The following is a 22,394-nucleotide window of genomic DNA, read 5'->3' as shown; positions in this document are numbered from 1 at the left end:
CGATAAGAGGGTGTAAACTGTTCATAAATCAACTATTTTTTCCTTGTATTCGAATTCGAATGCGAAGTTCGAATTCATATCTCGCGCTCTCGTCTAATTCCATAGAAGTTCGTGTGCTGTTTTATAACCCGTGACATCAGCTGCATGATAGAAGTGCACAAATTTAATTTGTTTACACCATGTACAAAAGTGTAGATACCCTGTATGGTCTGGCACTGACAGGGTTTAATAGGCTTTACGGCTGGTATTAATAGCAAGCGCTTCTTAAATGCACGTATTAAAATATTTATAAGTGTATTTTAATGGACGCTCTTTGCATATGTGTATGTTTCACAATATACTCTGTAATCAATGAGAAATGGGGTGAGCTAAGCCGGAATATTAAAATTCATTTCATTAGCGATATATAGAAACTCAAGTAGGTTTATATTTCTGATCCAATTTAGGCATATGTGTGATGTAAAGCCACTATCTTAATTTACAGGGTATCTTGTAGACAATTTTCACACCATTTCTAGCATTTTTACGATTTGCTTAGCTCATAAACTGTATAGTATTTATATTTATACTTCTATGTACTTGCATTTCCCTTACAGGGTATTTTATGAGGCATTCTGGTTTATCTGTAGTATTTCTGTTTGTTATTACTAAATGTGTTATCAAGCAGCCGAACGATAAGCAGCGAGCGACAAACACATTTTATGGCTGCGACAAGAACCAACTTAGCCAAAGGCCCCAAACAGACTTGTGCTAGGCTAGAGAAGAGAAGAAATAGGGAGGGAGAAGAGGCAGACGAAATAGAAGGAGCTCCTATTTTAGATAATGTCAAGTGGGCATTATTATTATTATTTTTATGATTTTTACGATTTCCTTTGCAGTTGGCCAGACCTTAGGTAAGAGTGGAAGCCCGAGGTATATAAAGTCTACTTCTTTACGGCCTTAATAGCACCGCCTTGAGCTGAAATGGGTTAACTTGGCTAAGTCGACAGTTAACGCTTACGGATGCACATCAAAGCAGAGCGAGAGATCACGAGAGAGGCTGGGGCGACGTGTAGGCGTAGGGCGTGGGCTGTAGGCATGACCAGCAGCCGCAAATTAATCCGCTGCGCGCAATAATTTTTCGATTTAATTTTCGGTTCTCTTTTTTTTCGTTTTCGTTGTTAAAGCGGCTCAAGAAAATCTTCAGGCATGTCAAATTGAGTTCCATTCAAAAAGGGAGAAAAAAAATGCAAAACAAGATGCGAACAAGCTGCAGCAAAGCGGTGATCTATATAAAACTGAACGACTAGCAGTTATGCTGTAATTGATAACTCGAATTTTGTTATGAAGGTTTTCTTCTTCTTTCTTTCTTTCTTTTTTTCTAGTTTAAATGTGTTCCATTTGTTTTATAATTGTAGTTCATTTAAAGTCTTTAAAATAAATATAAATAATCAAAAGTTGCATCAGTTATCAATATAAATTACTCATTTATTTTATTAAGAAATCAAATCCTTTATCAATTTGCTGCAATATTCTATATAAATTTTTTATAAAGTCATTCGAAAATTTAAATAAAACACCTCTAAATTATGTACAAATTTTTAAAAGTTACTCTATGAGTTAAGAGTTCTTTCTGCACTATAATATATAAAATATGAAAACCACCTCATTTTAGCATATTTGCTGATAATGCATTTAAATGTATTTAAGCTAACTTTGTTAATTAATAAAGGCTTTACAAGTTGTAAGAAACATAGTTCAAAACGTTCTTTAAGGGAAACGAAAAGATCATTATATCGACACTAGTATAAATATATATATCTTCTCTATACAATCAAAAATCTGAGCCCAGTCCCATTATACCACGTTAGGGCCCTTAAAAAGGGGTATGCAAACGAAAAAAAAAAAGGAAAAGAACGCAATGCGGCTGTCAAAAGATCTTAACGATGAAATAAAAAGAAGTAGAGAAAAAAAGCTGAAACCAAAATAATAAAAAAAGCCAGAAACGAAACGATCCTGGCAGGCGAAGACTTACAAAAACGCGCAGAAGGGCTGTCAAGTTTGCGCGCTGCCAAGTTCGCAGTTTGCAGTCTCCAGAGCCGAAAGAAACACAGATACAACACACACATACATAGAGACACAGAGACACAGGTACACAGACACACAGCCACACACACATACAGAGAGCAGAGGTTAGTGCTGTGGGCAAGTGAGAAAACCAAGCGCGACACCAACACCAAAAACCGGCTACAACTGCCGCTCGGGCGTCTCTTTTTGACGGCCCGCGGCCTGTGGCAAGGGAATTGAATTGAATTTCCAGTCGACGGACGTACAAAATTTGTGCCTTTGCCTTTTCGAAGGTGTGAAGAAAAAATAAAATACAAAGCACAGCCAGTCAGACAAGCAACAACAACAACAACAATGAGAGACGACGGGGCACACAGCACGAAATTCTGAAAAACTTCAACTGCAGATCCCGAGATCCCGAATCAAAGAACAGACCACAGCATAAAGCAGAATAGGAAGAAGAAGAAGACGAAGCAGAACCAAAGCAACAACAACAGAACAAAAACATATATATATATATATATATATTAATACGAAACTGAAAACTGGATTGTTGCCTCTCGTTTTCCAGTGTGTGGCATGAGGCATGGGGCAGACTCTTTGGGATTTCACAGAGGGTTTCAGCATTATTGTTGTTGTTGTTGTTGCTGTTGTTTGTGCTATGATCTCTCTTCGTTTTTAGAAGCATCTGTTTCTTTCGGGTTTTTTTTTGTTTTTGTGCCCAGCATTGTTGTTGTTGTTGCTTTTTGCCACTTCGAGTCGGACAGCAGAGAACTGAAGGTGAAAAGTACTTATAATAAGGAAGCCTGATGGCCAAATGGGCGCATTAAGATTAAGGCAACTCAAAACGTTTTCTCAACTGTCCTACACACACATACACAGAGAGAGACAGAGAGACACTCGTACACACATGGGTGTTCTGACTTTTGCCATGACAATCCCAAAAATGTAACACAAAAGCTATACAATCTTCTGAAGAGCCTTTAGAATATGTTGTTCATTTTTTTTCTTTGGGATTTCGGTTCGTATTGTTCCCGAAGCATAGCAAATGCTCAAAAAAAAAATTCATTTGATCTTTTCAAGTAGAACCAAATTGGAACAAAGCGCAGCATTGATTTTGCTCTTCTTCTTCATTAATTGAATGTTACGGCTTTTGAGTTAAGATTAAAGACAGACTTTAGGCAACTTTGTTGGGTTGAGTCAAAGGTAAATGATAAATGAGAAATTCTATTTGTATGTTTCACTCAATGAATGAATTTCTATTTTATTTTTGTTGGGTCTTTTATGCCATTTGAGCTATATACTACTTTCAGGGAGTTCTATGCACCTTGTATAGCTCTTTTGTTGTATTTTATTATACATTTATTGTAGTGCACATAATTGTAGCATATCTTAGTATTTTGTTATATAGAAAAGTGGATATTTTCTGTCATTCATTTTCAAAATTTCTCTTAATCTCAGCGCAGTTTTAGAATCAATATATCTGATATCAATGAGTCTCTAACTTAAGTTTTCATATTATAAGAAATTAAAATCCAAATACATATACATACTTAATCTAAGATATCAGCAAACAATATAATATCTATATATGTAGGTAGGTTAGGCAAGTTCTAGTTAAAGTTTTTAAAAAAAGTTATACTGAATAAAGATAATATAGATTTCTGCCATAGAGCTATACGGTAAAAACAAACCTCTTTTGTTGTAAATGTGTACATGACTTAAACGTCTTTCAGGTACCTTTCTTTCAATTACTTTTTAATAGTAAAAAAAGTCATTTAAATCCCCATTGTATTTTGGTATTTTCTACACGATTCTCATTCTCTTCTACTTTGCACACACATTACAATTAATACTCTTATAGTTGTATTTAAGGTAATCTATTTACTAACGGCGATTCACTAGACCTAGAAATATATCATATTATAGCCATATATATAGTATTTGGTATATTTTTAGATTTCTTTTAAATTGGCTTTTGTGAGAACTAACTTTTTGGGCATTTGCTTAGCTCTGGCATTACCTTTTTTCATTATAATAGAGCGAGTTGTAAATAATTTAAATATATTTTTATTTATTTTTTTGTTTGTTTGTTCGAAACATGTTTTGTATATCAATAGATCTGTTTAACCCTATGCGGCTGAAGAAGTCGAAAAAGAAGAAGAATAAGTAGAGACCAGCAGACGTGCACGTAGCAAACACACACACACCAGCACACACACACATGTGGCACATAGAGAGATACCCACATAATAACAAGAACAACAACAACAACATAACCGACAACTATTCAACTTCGAACCGAATCTGATTTCTGAAACTGATTGCGTATGCGTTGCTGTGGCTGTTGCATTTGTTGTTGTTGTTGTTGTTGCTGCCTCACAGTTGACGTTTTGTGCCCAACGTCAGTTCGAGTTAAAAGAAAAATAACAACAACCTACGTGAAATCCTCCAGACACACACACACACACACATGCGAGAGATACAGATACAGATAGACGCAGCGAGCCGCATGGAGGCGACGCGTCGGTTGGCTTAAATTGGTTTTTATTGTTGCTGCTGTTGCTGTTGTTGTTGTTGCACATGTCCATTGTTGGTGTTGGCCGCATTCGTTTTGACCATATTTCTTGTTGCTGCTGCTGCTGCTGCTGCCGCCGCTGCTGCTTCTTCTTCTTCTTCATCGTCTTCAATACTGCTGTTTGTGCCTTTCTTTGAAGTCGCATTTAATTCTTTGGAGCCTTGGCCTTTTGTTGTTGTCCCGCTCGGAAGTCTCCGCTGGGGCCTGCCATCCACAGCCATCCCAGCCATCCCAGCTAACGTTCGAGGTGTGAAGAAAAGAATTTTTCTGTGCAATAATCTTGATGCCTTTTTAAGATTTGTTGCTCTGCGGTGCTGTGCCTTAGTTGGAGCTGGACGTCGACGTGGACGTGGACGTGGAGCTGCATTTCTGTTGTTGTCTTCGTTTCGTTTCGGTTGAAAAATGGTTTTGGGGGGCTTAAGAAAATTTACGCCATAAAATGTGAAAATAATTGGATACACACATATACACACACACATACAGAGAGAGCGAGCTCCTTTTTTGAATGCATTTCAAATTGCTAATGATGAGAAGAGCGAAGGTTCAAGTCAAAGTGCTGCAAGTCTTGGCCAATTGCCGCAGATTCCTTCCGTGAGACAAGCTCAACTAAAAAAGCGAAGAAGAAGCACAAGAAGAAGCAGAAACAGAAGAAAATAAAGTACTGAACAAAGTCGACTTTAGCAGGCGCGCAGCCAAGCATTAAATGCATTTATTTATGAGCTCTCTACCCTCCTTTTGATATAATCTTGGCTAAGAAAATTGACGGCCCCATATGCATACGATGCGCATATTATGATATTGAATTTAACTAGAATTCACACCTTGAGGCCCCTTGGATACACCTTAACAAACCATATAGACATGCAAACATACATACATATATATATATATATATAAATAAATATATATATACATATACATCTATAAAGCATAAGGCCAAGCCGCAACTCGTGTTTAGCTGGAAAAACGACTTCAACTGATTGTTTTTTGCACGTGTTAAATGATATGGAAAATCTAGCTGAGGTTTCGTTGCTAATAACAATCATAATGTTCACAATAATAAGCAATGAGGCCAAACAATTTCATGGCATATTAAGCATCATTCATATAATCAAAGTTAGCCAGAGAGCAAGCGACTCCTTTGAAATCTTCGCACGGATGATGAAGCTGCAGTTCTCTAGCTATTGGATTGGCTATGGTTAGATCCTCTTAAGAAGGAAATCATAAATCATATTTTTAATCCTCTTAGTTGTGTTTTGCGAGCATCATAAATTGCGTGCAATATGAATCATAAATTCCTATTCCACAATAGGCATGCTGGGTCTTATAGGTTGATCAGGCAATGTGTAAGCTAGGGAAGAAGGCAAAGATTAGCTGGGAGAGTACAGAAATATATATTTATATATATAAAGTTGAATTTGAAGCTCTGAGATGGAAGAAGAGAAAGAGAGATCGAGCTACATGGGATATACATAATCTGGGATAGATATTTGTCAGAAACAAATCGACATAAAAATGATATACATATGGAAGAGATGCATTCATATATCTAAGAAAAAAAACCAACAAAAATATATTATACACATATAAAAAGACAATATATTATATACATACTAGATAAGAAAATATGAATATGATAAGGTGTTATTTTCTATTTTTTTTTTTTTTGCATATTTTAAAATATGAAGTAATATCCGTTAGTATATCACATAGCTGATAACGAATGAATTTATCTATAGTAAAACTATTTTTTTAGTATTACCGTATAACCTTCCCAATGAAATTTGCCATAAATTAATTAATAGTTATACTTAGTATATATCACATATATACTATTTTTAATGAATCGGTATATATAGTATATAATAAACCTTGTCTAATAAATGATGGATATCAAAATGTTTTTAAAATGTAGATGATATAAAAATTGATTTAATACCACACTTTTTATGATGTTAGACAAAAATATGTTTGAGTTATCTATTATATATTTATATATATATATTACATATATATTATACAGCTGACATACAAATTGTTATACATATATTTATACACAAATATATTTATATATAAAACATTTTTTCGGCGTATAAGAATCGCTAAATATACCAGAAAAATATTTCATTTAAATTTAGAAATCTAATTTTTTTGTTTCTATGTGTATATTTATCATATCTCATTAATTGCTCTTTCAAGTAAAGATTAAAAATGATGTCGCTTGAAAACTTGATTAAAGTATAAATAAAATAATTTTGCATATATACAATTTAAACATATAAGAAATAAATTTATATAAGTAAATATACATATTATATACATTTATTTTCAAGCCATATCTACACTTTTTCATCCAAGTAACGTTTTTTCCAGTTCTCTCGACACGATCGTTAAGCAAATCTTTATACTTGGAACGTGGCTTTCGCGCTAATTCATAAATGTTTTAGCACATTACGAATCTTGGTTGAGTGCAAACAATATGCAATAAAAAATACAAAAATAAAATAAATTAAATACCAAGTAGAAGTAGACGTTGAAAAAGAAGAAGAGGAATCAGCACAAGGTACTCAGAATGCGGTTAAAAATTATCAGACCAACTACAAAAATCTAGAAATCCAGAATGCATTAACACCTCGCCGTGTGCTCAATAGAAACAGCAGGGGCATTCCTTCTCCCTCCCTCGCATCACACTCTCTGTGGCACCCTCATTATATGTGTATGTAAGTGTGTGTGCTAATGTGGTATATGCCAAGCCCTTGTAACAAAAAAACGTTTTTTCTAAAGCTTCAAATGCAACAGCCGCAACAACAACAACAACAAATGCAACTTGCACAAATCGTGAAAACCCCCCGAAGAGCGAACAGACGAGGAAGAAGAAAAAAATAAAATAAAACCAGCACGAACAGTCAGAGGGAGAGAAAGCACCAACAACAACCAAAGAGAACCTCATAACTAAATTGCATTAAGTGTAATTATAACTAATTTGATAGAAATAAATAAATAAAAAAAAAGCCGCATAAATGGCACAAAAAATCAGATTTTTAAAAAATTGTTTTCATGTTTCTTCTCTCTCTCCCTCTCTCTCTGTGTATCGCTGTCGACCGTGGCAAACGATTAAAGCCAGTGGAAATGCTGTGGAAATGATATGCGATTAGTGGAGAAATAAAATCCCCAACAGTAAATGAAATAATTGTTGAAATATTTGAATCAACAGCATCCAGCAAATGGCATTTCAATTGATTTATCTAAACAATTTTATAATAAGTACAATCCGGAAATAACTATATATTATATATGTAAGATAAAAGAGGAGAAATAGCTGGAAGCTTGCATTGAATTTAGTAATACTTAAAACAAGATGTTTTTTGCTATAGAGTATAAGTATACAAATATAAAATCTTTGATTTCTTTGCCTTTTTATATATTTCTGAAAGTTTACTTCTATTAAGAGTGTATAACAATATCAATTTAAATTACATTTTTATTCTATTAATATTAATTTGTTTTAAGTTGATTTCAAAAATTAGTACAATCGATAGAAAATGTAGATAATATATGACATTTTATGATATATATAATGTTGTCATTTATAATATAGTTTATTCAAATCTGAGTTATATGATTTACGCTTAGATTTCCTCTAATAAACGAATTAAGATTGCAATCTTGTAATGCTGAAGCTATTATGCAGTTGAAATTTACAAATGAAAAATAGTTGAGGATAAAAAGCATGTGAGATCGTTTAGAGCAGATTAAGATTTCTTGAACTTGCGTTCAGATTTATTAAACTGAATGAAAGGCGCACTGTACCGACTGTACCGTCCGTGGATTTGTACAATTGCTTGATCAATTACCAGAGCAACAACAGCAACAATGGGAGCAAGAACAACAACAACAACGAAGGCAACGGCAACGGCAAGATATACAGATTGAAAGCACAGCATAGGCATTAGCATTAGTCCATAGATGGACTGCCTTTAGCTACGGTCAAGAGAGAGAGATGCAAAGCGAGCGAGCGAACGGGCACAATGAACCTGAGGTGGGGAGGCAGAGGGAAAGAGAGGGCACGCAGGCAGGCAAAATAAATCATTTAATATAGCGCGCTATTTATCATCTAACATTGCTGCATATCATTCTTCATCTTGGCACACGCACACACACAATCACACTCAAACACACACACATATACACAGTTGGGTGCCTCAGGAGTAGACGAAAAAAAAAAAAAAAACAAAAACAAAACAAAAGTGGAAGTAGAAAACAAGTAAAAGCGCTACAGGCGACAGAGGTCGACAGCGAGATGCCCTATAGAAAGGCAATAGGAACTGGGCTATATAGGAAAAGGCATAAACAACTGTAAAGTGCTGCTGGCAGAAACATTAGGAATCCGACCTTAGGATAAGCTTAGCAATTCATATTATATAATCTAAATTAAACAAACTGCAACATGAATGCTGACAAATTCAATATACCCTTTTCATAAGTTTATTCAAAATGAGCATATAAATAGAAGTGAAGGCAAAATTAGCGTGAATGAAAACTGCTGGCTGAAACGTATGGCAATAGAGTTGTTGGTGGGGGAGGCGTGGGAGGTGGGGGCATTTACACACCTAGCAAACGGTATTAAGAGAGAGCGGGTGGGGTAGGGGTACGTTGCGGTTGCACTCATATAAACAAATTGCGCGAACGGAGCAGCCAAAATGTCTGCTGCGGCTATAAAGGCACAGCGTGTCTGTGTGTGTGATTGGATGTGTGTTTGTGTGAAAGAAATGTACAAATGTTTGACTGTCTGTCTGTCTATATGTCTATTTGTCGTATCTTTTCTAGTGAACGATTCTGTGTTGTTTATTCGTCACTTTAACACGTTCGATGCTGACGCGCGCGTTGGCAGCGGGCAGCAGCTAGTGAGACAGCGGGACAGCGACTGAGGCAGCGCCGCAACGTCACTGACACCGACACACACACAGGCACACACACGCACGTACTCACAAAATAAACTAAACGCAAACGCAGCGGCAGAATTTATTTTTATTTAATGCGCGCCTGCCATACATTCACATGTATGCGTGCATGCATATCTACATATGTGTGCTTGTGTGTGAGTGTGTATGTGGTGCATGCCTATCAAGATTGAATTTGGTTTTTCGTTTGATTGTTTTGATTGTTGCCGCCAACTAGACTTACAGAAAATAAATGCGTAACAAAACAATATCACGTAAAAAGTTAAAATGCCTTAAAAACTACTATGTACGTACATTTTAGTGTGTTTGTATTTATTTTTGTTATTGCTGCTGCTGTGACTGTGATTTTATGCTCGCTCTCGCAGGCGCTCTTGTTCACTCACTCTCTCTCTTCTCAATCGCTGTGTAGAAGTTCTCACTTGTACTATTAGAATTTTGTTGCCTGCACAAAAGGCAATGCATTTTGCTTATTATGTGTTATCACACATATGCAATACACTTGCATTTAATTATTTTATGTTTTTAGTTAGTTTTATATTGATTTGGAACATACACGCGCTTTTGTTTTCGATTAATTAAGCGAGAAGAAACGCTTGCACTCTCCCGACTCGACAACCTCACGCTATGACAACTAAACGAGAACTGATTGTAAATATTATATCGATAAGTTGAGAGTGTGTGAATGTTCAGCTGCGCTACGCTGCGACAACAGTCAGACCTGCTTTAACAGGGCTGACAAGTTTCAAAAAATGTTATTGAAAATAACTTTTTTGGCTCAATCAAATAACAAAAATGGCTAATTTGCTTTTAAATATAGGGACCATTAAATCCATTAAAGCAAAGAAACAAATATAAGTTTGTTTTGCACGAGGGCTGCATAACGCACAGGGCTGTATTGTGCGGCTTGCTAAAAACACCTGTTTAACGGCAAAGGCGAATCAAAGACAGGGCTGTGCTAATAAAAACATCTGTTGTGTTTATGACAATGTCTGTTTTACACACGATTACAAAATCTCTTCCAAAACGTTTATCAATAGCACAAGCGACTGGCAATGGCTTTCAACCAAATTCCTGGTGTAGTGTTACCACACCACATACAGAAACTATAACTCCGATATCAATACCAATAGTACGCAGGATATGGGGCTATGTGGCTGTGGCCTTCAACCAGGTGGATAAGGATCGTTTGTCAAAGGTGGGTCCGAATCGCCTCTGCGCCGAATGGATATTAAAAAATGGTGGAGGTGTACGTTTCACTGAAAATCCAACAAAACTGTGGAAGGATTACAATCATCTGCCGGCGGAGAATGTACCGTTTCGTATTAAAGTTGTGGACGCCACCAATTCATCGATCATGAAAATTGGCTTGCACCATTTCGAAGGCTGCAAAAACATAGACACCGTTATATTTCACAAATGCAAGCATTTGGAAAACGACGGCCTAGAGGGATTGGCATACATCAGCCAGTCGCTAACTCATCTACAGGTATCCGGCTGTTATAATATCAGGGACTCCGGCTTGGCCATCATAGGCCAACTGCAAAATCTGAAGCAGTTGCTTATCTTCGATATGCCTTTCGTCAAGGATATAGATGAAGTGGCCAGAAGCCTAAAAAAAAGCCTGCCTGACTGTGACATACAGGCCACAAAGCGTGGAATGTAATTTTAAAAGCAATGCGCTCTAAGCGAATAGGTCGTATTGAAATTGTTAATTTTTCTAGAAATAAATGAGTTGAGTTGAGCATTTCAATGGTCTTCTGAATACTGGAGACAACAATACAGAAATAATTTGGGTTGCTTGTGAAAATGTAAGTACTTTGGTTGCTATGAAATCATCTTATAATAATCTTTCTTTGCCTAGGTCTTCAGTCAAGGAATGAAGGAAAGCAAGTGCTTTATACTATTTGTATCATTTGGGTAAACTGTTTTCTAATGATCTAAGCCAGCGAGTACTGTATCCTGCGAAGTCAAGCCTCAAATGACTATATATCTCATTAATATCTGTGATCCTGTCATGGACAAGCTTTATCAAGAATTGTATATGTAAGCATAATTGAGATGTAAGTAAAGTATCGAAAGATCTTTGTAAACTCAATAACTAAATTGAAAATCCATGTTGTGTTTTGTATCCAGGTGTAATTGGTGCTATGCAGCATTGTTATAAAATGCCCTAAATAACTTATCAAATATTATTTGGTGTTCCGTGCAGTCTATCTGTATTATGTACTAAATGATGTATAGTCTAGGTGGCAGCCAGTATATAAGGACGTATATCTTCGACATCCAGGAGCTGCTCAGGAGCCACACGCTCGCCACACATGGGACAGTCTCCAGTTTCCGACAGAATGCTATAAGCAAATATAAAGTATATATTATATTTATAAGTCATCTTTATATATATATATAAGGTAGACCCACTTCTCCATCTCTCCGCGAAAACATAAAAAATCGCATTGCGGACAGGATGTCATTTGAGTTTTGATGATGTGCTGACCCGTTGCAATGCAAATGGGCAGCGTAGTCTTGCAGCTGTAGCAGGTGACCTCCATGTTGGGCAGATTGGCATCGCAGATGGGACATTCCATTGTCTCGTCGTCGATCTCATCGCGTAGCTGTTTGATGCCCTTCGGTGCCTTGCGGACAATTGATTCGATCTTCTTAATATAACGCCCGTCCAGTTGATTGCGATAATCGGGACGCATGAGCATCGAGGCATAGGTAAAAGCGGATTTCTTTAGGCCAGCGCGATGGCATTCGATAACAGTCGAAGTCAGTATGGGCACAATATCTGAGGATAATCAAGATTTAATATATATATTATACTAAAATTTAAATATCTAGTTTACGTTCTGGAAATTGTGAGATGCAGGCAGCCACCTGAACGAGCAGCTTGGCAGCCAGCAGATGATTGCCCAGCTTGACATGGATGCGCACGAGCGTATAGCGATGCAGCAATATCAAATTGTGCCGCAGTTCAGCAGTCACCGAGAGATTATTGCGACGCAGCTCCTGGTACATGGAGTAAAGTAAGTCTCTTGCAGATTTATAATTGCCCGAAATCTGCTCCTGATTGGCTATAATAACGGCTGTCTTAGCCGCGTCCTTGAAGTGCTTGCGCGCCATATACAAGCGGAACAGATATCGAGGATCCTTGGGCACACCATCGAGTTCGCCCAGCAGAAATTCAATTAGCTGCGTGGCCAGCTGTTCATTATTGGAGGTGGCCACGCAATCAATGGCCAGCGATAGTGCCTGCGATTCCTCATTACTGAAAGCAGAGGCCTTGAGCAGGAATCGGAGAGCCTTGGTAAATTCTCTGGCCAGAAAATAATATTTTCCCGCTAGCAGCGTATATTTCTCGCTCTCAAAATAATGAGCCAGTGCCAGATAATCTGCAGATTTGGCATTCTCATAGCGCTCCAGCAGTTCGCCATGGCGACGCAGCTTATTATGACGCTGAGCCAGAGCAAAGGCCTCCTCCACACAGCCGCAAATGACGAGGAACTGTAGAGCCTGATCGATATCGTTGATTTTCTGATAGAACTTGGCCAGCATTTTGGCTGCGTCCATTGAGCGTGACTCGAGGACTATTTCGGAGGCAGCATGTGGATCACAGAGATGATCTAGATAGATTCTAACACACGCATCCAAATCTCCAGCAATACGGTAGCTGTTTATGGCTTGCTCGAACTGTCCGTCCGCTTCCTTGGCCTTGGCATAGGCTGCATGTAATTTGCTGCTCTTCACATGGCCCAATATATTGTTAGCCTTGTGCCACATCTTCAGAGAAATATAATGCCCGCAAGCCTCATCGTAGTAGCCGCCACGTTCGTAAAGTCCGGCCGCCTCTGTGAGGTGACCCACAGTGGCCAGCAGCTCGGCGCAGTCGAAGAGCAGCTGCTTGTCCTGCAGCTCCACAGCATATTGAATCTGGATGGAATAATATTATAAAGACTGTGTGAAACAATGTGAAGTTCCTTACGCCACGTCGAAAATCGCCCGCACGTATGGAGGTGCGTGCAATGCCCATTTTGCAGAGACGCACATGCTCCTCGTATTCCGGTGTGCTGTGCAGCAAAGTGGGCGGCTCTGAGTCCTCGTTGTTAATCAGATCCTCCTTGTAACCTTTCTCGTAGTGATACAAAGCATCCGCATAGTTGCCACTAGGAGAAAAAACTCTTCAAAAACGCATCTTTACAGAGAATTGTTCCCGTCTTACGTAAATTCCAATTGTTGAGCATACTCTCGCGCTATGTAAGGCACCTCATTCGGTTCATATTTGTGCGCCAAGAGCAACGCCTGATCCCATTGCAGCAAATCCCTGCTTAGATCCAGAGCAGCGCGTGTATACGATCCTTTCAACAAGTACTCCTTGGCTTGATCGTACTGACCCAGAAGCATGCAACAGCAGCCGCACAACATATGCAAATCCTCGACATAGACCAATTCGTCCAGCGCATTGACTAAAGCAGCATCGCCCAATTGACGATAAGCGCGCAGAGCTGTTCATATAGAGATAAATGATATTTAGATTTAAGAAAACATTATTATATAATTCATAGTTAACCAATTTCCGGCTCCAGATCGGCGATGGCATGCTCGCCAAATTGACGCCAAGCGCTGTCCAATTGCATCTGCTCGCACAGCTTGTAGGCCTCGTCATATTTCTTGAGCTTCAGCAGCAGCAGCAGATTATCCGTTTGACTATTTGTGGGATTGATGACATGTGTGCTCAAGCACTGCGTTGCATACTGCCCGCCATCGATGTGCAAGGCCATCTCACCCGCACAGACCAGCAGGGGCACCTGGCCAGGATTTAGCTTCGACTCACCCAATCTCTGACTGTATCTGCCACGCACGGAGTGACGCGTGAAGACATGCGTATAAACCAGGCGGGAGTCGTAGCTAATGAAAATGTTCGATTGAGTCAAGTCCCACAGGCATCCCAAGCACTGTTTGGGTAGCTCCGCAATGAGCAGAGCCTCCTGATCCAAAGCGGGCAAATAGACAAAGCCCTGGCCATGTTCATCAATAAAAATTGTTTTGGTGCCCTCGACGTCTGTGTAAAGCTGGCGTATACCATTGCTATGACGATAGATAGTGCACGTATCCCACTTCTCCAGCGAGTAAAACACCAGGTGGCCAATCTGAAAGGGCAAACACCATAAATAGCAAATAGCAAAAAGTAGTTTCCCTATTACACACATCCGTTGCAAAGATGAGCAGCTCCGGACTGAGAGCAAAGCATGTGATGACAGCATCGCTGGGCAGGGAGGAGGGCAGTGCACTGGGAAAGCATGCCTGCAGCTTATCCTTGCAGTTGGGATTATCCGCAGCGATTGCTTGCAGTATCAACTGTGGTGGGCAAAGGGCAGCGCAGTAATCCGCATTCAATTTCATAGCCACAATATCGTTTGGCAGATCGCGTTCGCTGAGTGGACGCGGCTCATCGCCTAAAGTCTTGCCCAGGTCATAGAACCAGACATGTTTGTCCAGGCCAGCAGCAAACGTATACGGGCCAATGGCCAGAAATGAAGGCTCCGTCTCCAAGGGCAGGCGAAAAGGTAATGTTTTTGATTTATCTGGAGCATAGACGTAAATAGAAACTTCCGCCAGGCTGCTCAACATGACCAGACGTGGAGCCGACACGGCAAACATGTGCGGCAGCTTGGTTACATAGGTGTACACAGTGCCTCCACTGGTAGTGACTGCCAGGAGCTGTCCATCTGGTGACCAATCAATCATTTGTACGCTCGCATGATCCGGCACTGTGATAATTCGTTCCGTTTCCTGCAGATTAGTAATCGAGTGGATCTTGATACTGTGTAGATGAAGAAGTCAGAGTGAAAAATGCTTCAGTGAATAAATGTGGAGCAACTAACTTGTCATCGCCGCAGGAGGCAACAATATCCAGAGATGGACAATAGGCCAAGCCGGTGAGCGTATCCTTGTGGTTTCGCACCTGCCACAGCTCCTGGCCAACGTCCTTGGGATGCGTCGAAATAGCCACAACATGGCCATTGGAAAATCCTAGCAGTATGTAGCCATCGCCAAACCATTTGTGCTGCAGCAGCGAACCATAGCGACTCTGGAAGCCGAGTTCTGTTGGATTCTCCGGCTCCGGCAGATAGTACAGGAACAGCGTGCGTTTGCCAATGATCATGCTAATGGCATTGTCGCCCGCTATGCGCTCATCATTCGCCATCTCTGCAAAGTACATATCGGAGGGAGCATCGCGTAGTTGAACAATGCGCACCGTATCACCATCTTCGGTGCTCAGTGAGAAGCTTTTGTCGTCAGAGCCGAGAGCAAGCAGATTCTGTGCTGACCATGCGCCGCAGGTAATGCGCTTGTTGTGCTTGCCAATCACCGGGGTTCGTTTTCCACTGCGATGATTATAGATGGCCAAATTGCCACGTCCAGTGCCTACAGCCAAAATCTGCTGCTGCTTGGACCACAAGATGCAGGTGAGCGGATCCCGTAGTCCAGACTCGACAGTCAGCTTTTGTTGGGTCGCATAATCCCAAAGAGTGATATTCGGTGAGCTGCTGGTAATGATCCCCAATAGATCTCCCTCGCAATCCCAAGCAAAACCAGAGCATAGACTGAAATGGGCAATTTACAATAAATATATTGATAAGCATATATCAATGTTACCCGGCTAATATGAGGCGCTGCACCAGCTGGCCTTGGCGATTGTATAGAGCTACGGAACCATCGGTGCCTGTTGTGGCCAGCAAAGCGCCGGCACTCTTCTGCCAAATGAAGTAGACGTCGCCAATGCCGTGCGGCTCATCATATTTGTACAATATCTTCTCGAACGACATTTTCAAAGATTAAACTTCTATAGCAGCATGGTTTTTCCGGAAATTTTTGCACTCTTGCTGCATTTTGCAGAGTTTGAAACTTTTTTCAGTTTTCTGTTTACGCTTTTTACCGTTGCTATGACAGCAACAAGTAGTTTTCAAACGATACTACTCATTTCATATATAGTGTGACCATGATTTTCCATAAATGAGTGGGAAAAATAAAACAAATAAAATATTTAAACTTGTTGAAGCTTAATTTTATATACAGCTGAATCCTTTTTTATATATGTATATTTTTATTTTTAACTATTTGATATAGCTTCTTAATGATTTGTATAATAAATTTGTGATGATGAGTTAATAAGCTTTCTTCTTTGTTTACATGTTTTTGCCGTTACCATCAGTGTTTATAGCTTAGCCTATTTCAAGCCAGATCTAGAATCTTTGAAAGTGGCTAGACTAGCCTATTTATAATTAATACTCTGCAGTTTATATTTGTGTACATAAGCTATTTAGAAATCAGTAAAATTGAGCCTTATAAATAATTTGTATTCTTGAGCAAGCTAGAATGCTTGCTGCAGCAGATAGCGTTCCCCCACTTACCCTTACCCACTTTTCCCACCGACCAACATATTTCGGAGCTCAACAACCGGCAGCACTGGTTACAACAAGTATTTTTAAACGATACTCTTTACGACAGGCAGTATTTTCTATAAAGCAAAAATACCATCATACTCTTCTCTTTGTCATCAGCGTACTAATCCTAAGGCAGAGAACAGCTGTATGGAATAACGAATGTTTAAAAGCACTAACATTTGTTATTTAAAATAATAAATATTTAAAGCGGCTACATTCTTATAGTAAATCCTAAACGTTAAATATAACCATGTCGGATGATCTACCCGAGGAATTCGATTTGATAGTCATAGGCACAGGTAAAGGGCGTTATTTGTTATAGTCTTGTTTTTTCTACGACTTCAGTTTGATGAGTCATGAATGTTATTTTTTTTAGGCTTCGCGGAGTCCTGCATTGCCGCCGCTGCCAGTCGCATAGGTAAAAATGTCCTGCACATTGATTCCAATGACTACTATGGCGACGTTTGGAGCTCGTTTAGCTTGGAGGCATTTAATAAATTATTGGAGCAGCCCAGCAGCAGCGTGCGCAATGGGACTTACACCTGGCATAATGCGACTGAGGAGCATGGACAGGAACAGGGGCAGGAGCAGGAGACAACGAGTTGGACACGCGAATCGCTGCTAGAGAAGTCTCGTCGTTTTAGCCTGGATCTAAGTCCACGTGTCGCCTATTGCGCTGGCTCCTTGGTGCAATTGCTTATCAAGTCGAATATCTGTCGCTATGCTGAATTTCGCTCCTTGGATCATGTGTGTATGCTGTACAGCAAAGAACTCGTCTCAGTACCCTGTTCCCGCAGCGATGTCTTTAATACCAAAACTCTGACTATGGTCGAGAAACGACTCCTGATGAAGTTTCTGACCGCTTGCAATGATTACGGCGAAGATAAATGCAACGAGGATTCGTTAGCGTTTCGCGGAGGCACCTTTCTGGAGTATTTGCAGGCACAGCGGGTGACGGAGAAGATCTCCAACTGTGTGATGCAAGCGATTGCCATGTGCGATGCCAGCACCAGCTTCGAGACGGGCATGGAGCGCACCCAGCGTTTCCTTGGCAGCCTCGGTCGCTATGGCAATACGCCCTTTCTGTTTCCCATGTACGGCTGTGGCGAATTGCCGCAATGTTTTTGCCGTCTGTGCGCTGTTTATGGGGGCATCTATTGCCTAAAGCGCAGCGTCGAGGATATCAATTGGACGGAGAGCGAGCTGCTTGTGAGCAGCGCAGGGAAAACATTGCGGGCAAAGCATTTAGTTTCTGCTCCCTCCCAACTGCCAGCCACATTGGCCACCCACTTCGGAGACCCCGAACCGCGCTTATCGAGAGGCTTGTTCATTACCTCCAAGCCCCTGGGCAGCGAAGAGCTAAATAAGGGAGGCGGAGGCGTCAACTTCTTGCGCTTGCTTACGACAAGTGGAGAGCGGGAGGCTTGCCTGATACAACTCTCACACTATTCGGGCGCCTGTCCAGAGGGTTTATGTAGGTGTCGCAGCTACTCTTGAAGTAAACACTTATTAATTAGAAATCTTTTACATTTTCTAGATATACTCCACTTAACGACGCCTGCAGTAAGCTCCAATCCAGCTGGAGATTTGGCTGACTTTGTGGCGCAGCTTTTTGACCCGAACGCCAGTGAGATCCTCTACAGTGCCTACTTTACAATAGCCGCTCCAGCTGCCGAGAGTATTGCAAACGCGGCCACGCCCATCTACTGCACCGCTGGACCCGTCTACGAGCAGGACTATGATGCGGCCATAGAGAATGCGCGTCACATCTTCAGCCAGCTCTATGAAAATGAAGAGTTTCTGCCGCGAGCACCCGATCCAGAGGAGATTGTTGTCGATGGCGAGGATCCGAGTGCGCTGAATGAGCACAGCCTGCCGGAGGATTTGCGTGCACAGCTGCAGGACTTGGAGCAGGCAGCACAGCAAATGGATATAGCGGAATAACAGGGCAACGAGAAGAATGAAGGAAGAAAACTTTATTATTTATTTATTCATCACTTTATTGAGAAAACAGAAAAAAAAAACTGAGAATAATTCTATATACATGCTAAACTATCAATTATATATATAATATATATATATATATCTTGGACAATTGAAATTCGCAGCAGGTTTTCTATTTCCTTTAGGTTTTAGTTTAAAATCAAATATGTTCTTGCATATAAATTTATATATTTATATGTATACGTATGTATATTTGTGTAAATTATTTATTAGGTAAACACTAGTTACTATATATATTTTATACTTTATATGTATGTATGTGAGTGTGTATGCGTGTGATTTCTATATATATATCTATATATCTCTTCCAAAAATATGCATTATAAAAATGTTGCCTTACTATTTGTTTTATTGCTTGACAGTTGCTTGTTAAAATTTCTTGTGATGCACTCAAATTGTGTGTGGGTCTTAAATTAATAGAAAATAGAAAATAACACAATGTGTTAATTTGTTTAAATAATAGTATAAAGTTTAGTTAACAAAGGTTGAACGCACCAATTTAGTCTTATGTTTTGAATTGAGCAGCATTTTGAGAGGGGGTTTCTTTTTTTGTTTTTGTTTTTTTTTTTTTTTTTGAGGCAGTACTAAAAGAAACATTTAAAATTAATATAATATGCCACAATTCGATTATGAAACGATACAAAGTGCATTTTACAATATGTTTCGAGTGTGATTTGTTTTCTTTCATCTTGTCTATATATTAATAAATATATATAGTATATATAGATATATCTGCTTTTCAGTGCATTTTACAATAAAGCTTTTACGTTCTCGTTTCACTTACAATATCAGCTGCTGCTCAAAATGAGTTTGCTATTCCTTCTGCTTTTACGCATATACATATATATACATATGAGTATATACATGTATATATGTATGTTTAAATTGTTATCTCTTCTGTTTTTTATATCTTAATTAGATTATTGTTGATATTCTGCTGGCGTTTGCGCTTCGCATTCATTGCATCCACAATGGGCTGTCGTTTGGCATTATATTTTTTATTCAGCTGCTCAATTTCCAGCTCCATCTCGTGATCAATATTGCTCAGTCGCTGATTTAGATCGTCGTAGGTGAGAAATTTGAGAAACTCAAACTCTCCTTCTACATAGGCGTGCGATTGTGTGTGCAAATGCTGATGCTGATATGCGGGCGGCGGCGCTGCAGGAGCAACTGCTGCTGCAGCTGCCGCTCCGCCTTGCTGCTGCTGCGAGCTACGCAGCAAATTCTGCTGATTGTTGAGCGCAATCAGTTGCTCGGTCATTAGGGGATACGCCATGAGCAATTGCTGCTGCTGCTGTTGTTGTTGCTGTTGCTGCTGGTGCTGTTGCAGGCCATATTGATTGATTGCTGAGATTTGCTGAAATTGCATTTCCATGTTGTGCTCCCAATTGTTGGCATCATGCGCACCACTAGCCAAGTGCTCCTGTGGCTGCTGCTGTTGTTGTTGCTGCTGCTGCTGTTGCTGCTGCTGCAGCTGTTGCTCCACGGCAGCGGGCGAATACTCCGTCGTTGCCTTCTCATCGGGACCCGCATTCTTGCGCTCAAAGTGATCGAGGAACTGTGGACGATAGCGATAGCGCGGCTTCTGATCATCATTACGCTTGGCCGTGCTCGAGTCATCCGAATCTGAATTAATGACCATTGTGCCTGCCGGAAGGAAGACAAGATGTTTAAACAATTCGAATGCCTTGCTTGAGATAAGTTCACATGGCTGCCATTACTATTTCCGTACTTATCCATTTCCTTTCTCACTCACCCAAATTGGACTCCAGTTCGACCATGGTGCCGCTGTCCACTGTGGCCACATCAGCACTGCCACCAGTGCCACCAGCACCGCCGGCTGCTGTCGCTGACGCTTTGGCTGCTGCCTTCGCCATGCCTGCCTTTATGCCGCCGGGACCCAGTGTAGCATCGTCCACATCTTCGCGATGAGCTATCATGGTCGCATCCGAGGCCGAGTTCTCCTGGTATTCATTGAATTTCTCAGGCACCAAAGTGCCGGGATCTACAAATGTCTTGACTGTGCCTGAATTGTATTCGTTCTCCTCCTCGTGCAGCATTAGGCCACCCTCTTGGGTGGCCAGACTCTTGGCCTGGCTCATGGCACCACCAGCTGCGCGATGGGCGCGCTGTTGCTCCCTTATGGCGCACGTCTCTTCCAGCATAGTTTTCAGTATGCTGCGATGCTTGGCATTGCGTATGAACTCGTGCTCTAGCAGTTCAGTGGCCGTTGCTCGCTCATCCGGATTCTTGACCAGGCACTTGCTAACGAAATCAATGAACTCTGTGCTCCAGCGATCCGGCTCCCGGAACGAGGGTGGCGGTTTTTGTGGTATCATAAATATGGCACGCATCGGATGTATTTCTCCATATGGAGGCTTGCCCTCAGCCATTTCCAGCGCTGTGATGCCCAACGACCAAATGTCCGCCACACAATCGTAACCGATCTCCTCAATCACCTCCGGAGCCATCCAGAAGGGAGTTCCAATAACTGTATTTCTTTTGGCCATCGTATCTGTTAGCTGACCAGCGACACCAAAGTCCGCCAGTTTGGCATAGCCCTCGGTATTCAGCAATATATTAGCTGCCTTGATGTCTCGATGGATTTTGCGACGAAGATGCAAATATACCAGGCCCTTGAGCGTATCCGATAATATGGTCGCAATTTCCTCTTCCGTCAGAGTTTTCTTGCGCAAACGCATAATATCCGAGACGCTGCCGGCGCCGCAGTATTCCATGCAGATCCACAGATCGTATTGCTTGAAATAGGAGCCATAGTAGCGCACCACATAGGGTGAATCACACTGTTGCATAATCGAGATCTCCTTGATTATCTCGTGCAGATCAGACTCAACCGGCACCAATTTGATGGCCACTATTGAGCTACTCTCCTTGTGCAGCGCCTTATATACCGAACCGTAGCTGCCCTCGCCCAGTTTGTACATTATGTCAAACACTTTCTCTGGCGGCTGCAGCAGAGATTCCTCTGACAATTTCTTTAATTCACCATTGCCATTTGTATTGGAAGACATGTTGCTGGCTGTTGTTGTCGTTGTTCTACGTCTGCATATGCGTTAGCTGTGCTAGTGCCAGTGGCTCTGCTTTTTACTTCAATTCGTAGGTATTTGCGGTATATTGGTTTTAAATCAACACAATATCTGCGCCACGATAATTGCCAATTTAATGCAAGGTTTTTTTTTGCACCCACATTTGTTCTTTATTCGTTCACCAGTAGAGCTGGTGCAGCAAAATTGCTAGTCACTGGTATTTTTTAGTGACTAGCCATGGAATATACGCGTTTGGTATTAAACTATCCTTTTGAAAATACTTTTATTTCTTTGTTGTATCACTGTTGTTTGG

At 40.5% G+C, this 22,394-nt stretch overlaps 5 protein-coding genes across 5 annotated transcripts in view; 2 read left to right on the top strand and 3 right to left on the bottom strand.

Moving 5' to 3' along the window:
• Nucleotides 1-10,238, bottom strand: part of LOC6579748 (leucine-rich repeats and immunoglobulin-like domains protein 3) — a 29,055-nt gene extending 18,817 nt beyond the window's left edge. The window contains exon 1 of the mRNA XM_002005594.4: nt 9,880-10,238. The gene's annotated coding sequence lies outside the window, so the exon portion shown is untranslated. The remainder of the gene's footprint in view (nt 1-9,879) is intronic.
• A 99-nt stretch (nt 10,239-10,337) lies between these two features.
• Nucleotides 10,338-11,969, top strand: LOC26528018 (ATP synthase subunit s, mitochondrial). Its single transcript, XM_015163851.3, has 4 exons — nt 10,338-11,244; nt 11,307-11,393; nt 11,447-11,645; nt 11,719-11,969. The coding sequence occupies exons 1-2, from the start codon at nt 10,565-10,567 to the stop codon at nt 11,314-11,316; spliced, it is 690 nt and encodes a 229-aa protein (XP_015019337.1). The 5' UTR covers nt 10,338-10,564; the 3' UTR covers nt 11,317-11,393; nt 11,447-11,645; nt 11,719-11,969.
• On the bottom strand, nt 11,705-16,554 carry LOC6579746 (WD repeat-containing protein 19). The gene is made up of 9 exons (XM_002005592.4): nt 16,243-16,554; nt 15,468-16,190; nt 14,791-15,406; nt 14,153-14,732; nt 13,805-14,087; nt 13,568-13,748; nt 12,432-13,515; nt 12,004-12,373; nt 11,705-11,933 (listed from the first exon to the last, which is right to left on the bottom strand). The coding sequence occupies exons 1-9, from the start codon at nt 16,410-16,412 to the stop codon at nt 11,828-11,830; spliced, it is 4,113 nt and encodes a 1,370-aa protein (XP_002005628.1). The 5' UTR covers nt 16,413-16,554; the 3' UTR covers nt 11,705-11,827.
• A 590-nt stretch (nt 16,555-17,144) lies between these two features.
• LOC6579745 (rab proteins geranylgeranyltransferase component A) lies at nt 17,145-18,977 on the top strand. Its single transcript, XM_002005591.4, has 3 exons — nt 17,145-17,329; nt 17,407-18,504; nt 18,568-18,977. Exons 1-3 carry the CDS (start codon nt 17,281-17,283, stop codon nt 18,972-18,974), a joined length of 1,554 nt encoding a protein of 517 aa, XP_002005627.1. The 5' UTR covers nt 17,145-17,280; the 3' UTR covers nt 18,975-18,977.
• Nucleotides 18,978-19,365: 388 nt separating this feature from the next.
• On the bottom strand, nt 19,366-22,301 carry LOC6579744 (serine/threonine-protein kinase hippo). Its single transcript, XM_002005590.4, has 2 exons — nt 20,791-22,301; nt 19,366-20,681 (listed from the first exon to the last, which is right to left on the bottom strand). Exons 1-2 carry the CDS (start codon nt 22,064-22,066, stop codon nt 19,939-19,941), a joined length of 2,019 nt encoding a protein of 672 aa, XP_002005626.1. The 5' UTR covers nt 22,067-22,301; the 3' UTR covers nt 19,366-19,938.
• Between the last annotated feature and the right edge of the window lie 93 nt (nt 22,302-22,394).

This window comes from Drosophila mojavensis, unplaced genomic scaffold (genome assembly GCF_018153725.1).
Source record: "Drosophila mojavensis isolate 15081-1352.22 unplaced genomic scaffold, ASM1815372v1 contig_80, whole genome shotgun sequence".
NCBI lineage: Eukaryota > Metazoa > Arthropoda > Insecta > Diptera > Drosophilidae > Drosophila > Drosophila mojavensis.
Note: the sequence above shows the minus strand (reverse complement) of the source record. Positions and strands in the feature narration are given on the sequence as shown.

What these genes read in the sequence shown, in the direction of transcription:
- LOC26528018 (XM_015163851.3), top strand. Translation starts at nt 10,565, where the DNA reads ATGACAATGTCTGTTTTACACACGATTACAAAATCTCTTCCAAAACGT.
- LOC6579746 (XM_002005592.4), bottom strand. Translation starts at nt 16,412, where the DNA reads ATGTCGTTCGAGAAGATATTGTACAAATATGATGAGCCGCACGGCATT. An exon ending in CGGGCGATTTTCGACGTGGC is followed by an intron (nt 13,516 to 13,567) that starts GTAAGGAACTTC and finishes TATTCCATCCAG; the next exon opens with ATTCAATATGCTGTGGAGCT. An exon ending in TTTCGCGGAGAGATGGAGAA is followed by an intron (nt 11,934 to 12,003) that starts GTGGGTCTACCT and finishes ATTTGCTTATAG; the next exon opens with CATTCTGTCGGAAACTGGAG.
- LOC6579745 (XM_002005591.4), top strand. Translation starts at nt 17,281, where the DNA reads ATGTCGGATGATCTACCCGAGGAATTCGATTTGATAGTCATAGGCACA. An exon ending in TTTGATAGTCATAGGCACAG is followed by an intron (nt 17,330 to 17,406) that starts GTAAAGGGCGTT and finishes TATTTTTTTTAG; the next exon opens with GCTTCGCGGAGTCCTGCATT. An exon ending in CGCCTGTCCAGAGGGTTTAT is followed by an intron (nt 18,505 to 18,567) that starts GTAGGTGTCGCA and finishes TACATTTTCTAG; the next exon opens with ATATACTCCACTTAACGACG.
- LOC6579744 (XM_002005590.4), bottom strand. Translation starts at nt 22,066, where the DNA reads ATGTCTTCCAATACAAATGGCAATGGTGAATTAAAGAAATTGTCAGAG. An exon ending in CGAACTGGAGTCCAATTTGG is followed by an intron (nt 20,682 to 20,790) that starts GTGAGTGAGAAA and finishes TCCTTCCGGCAG; the next exon opens with GCACAATGGTCATTAATTCA.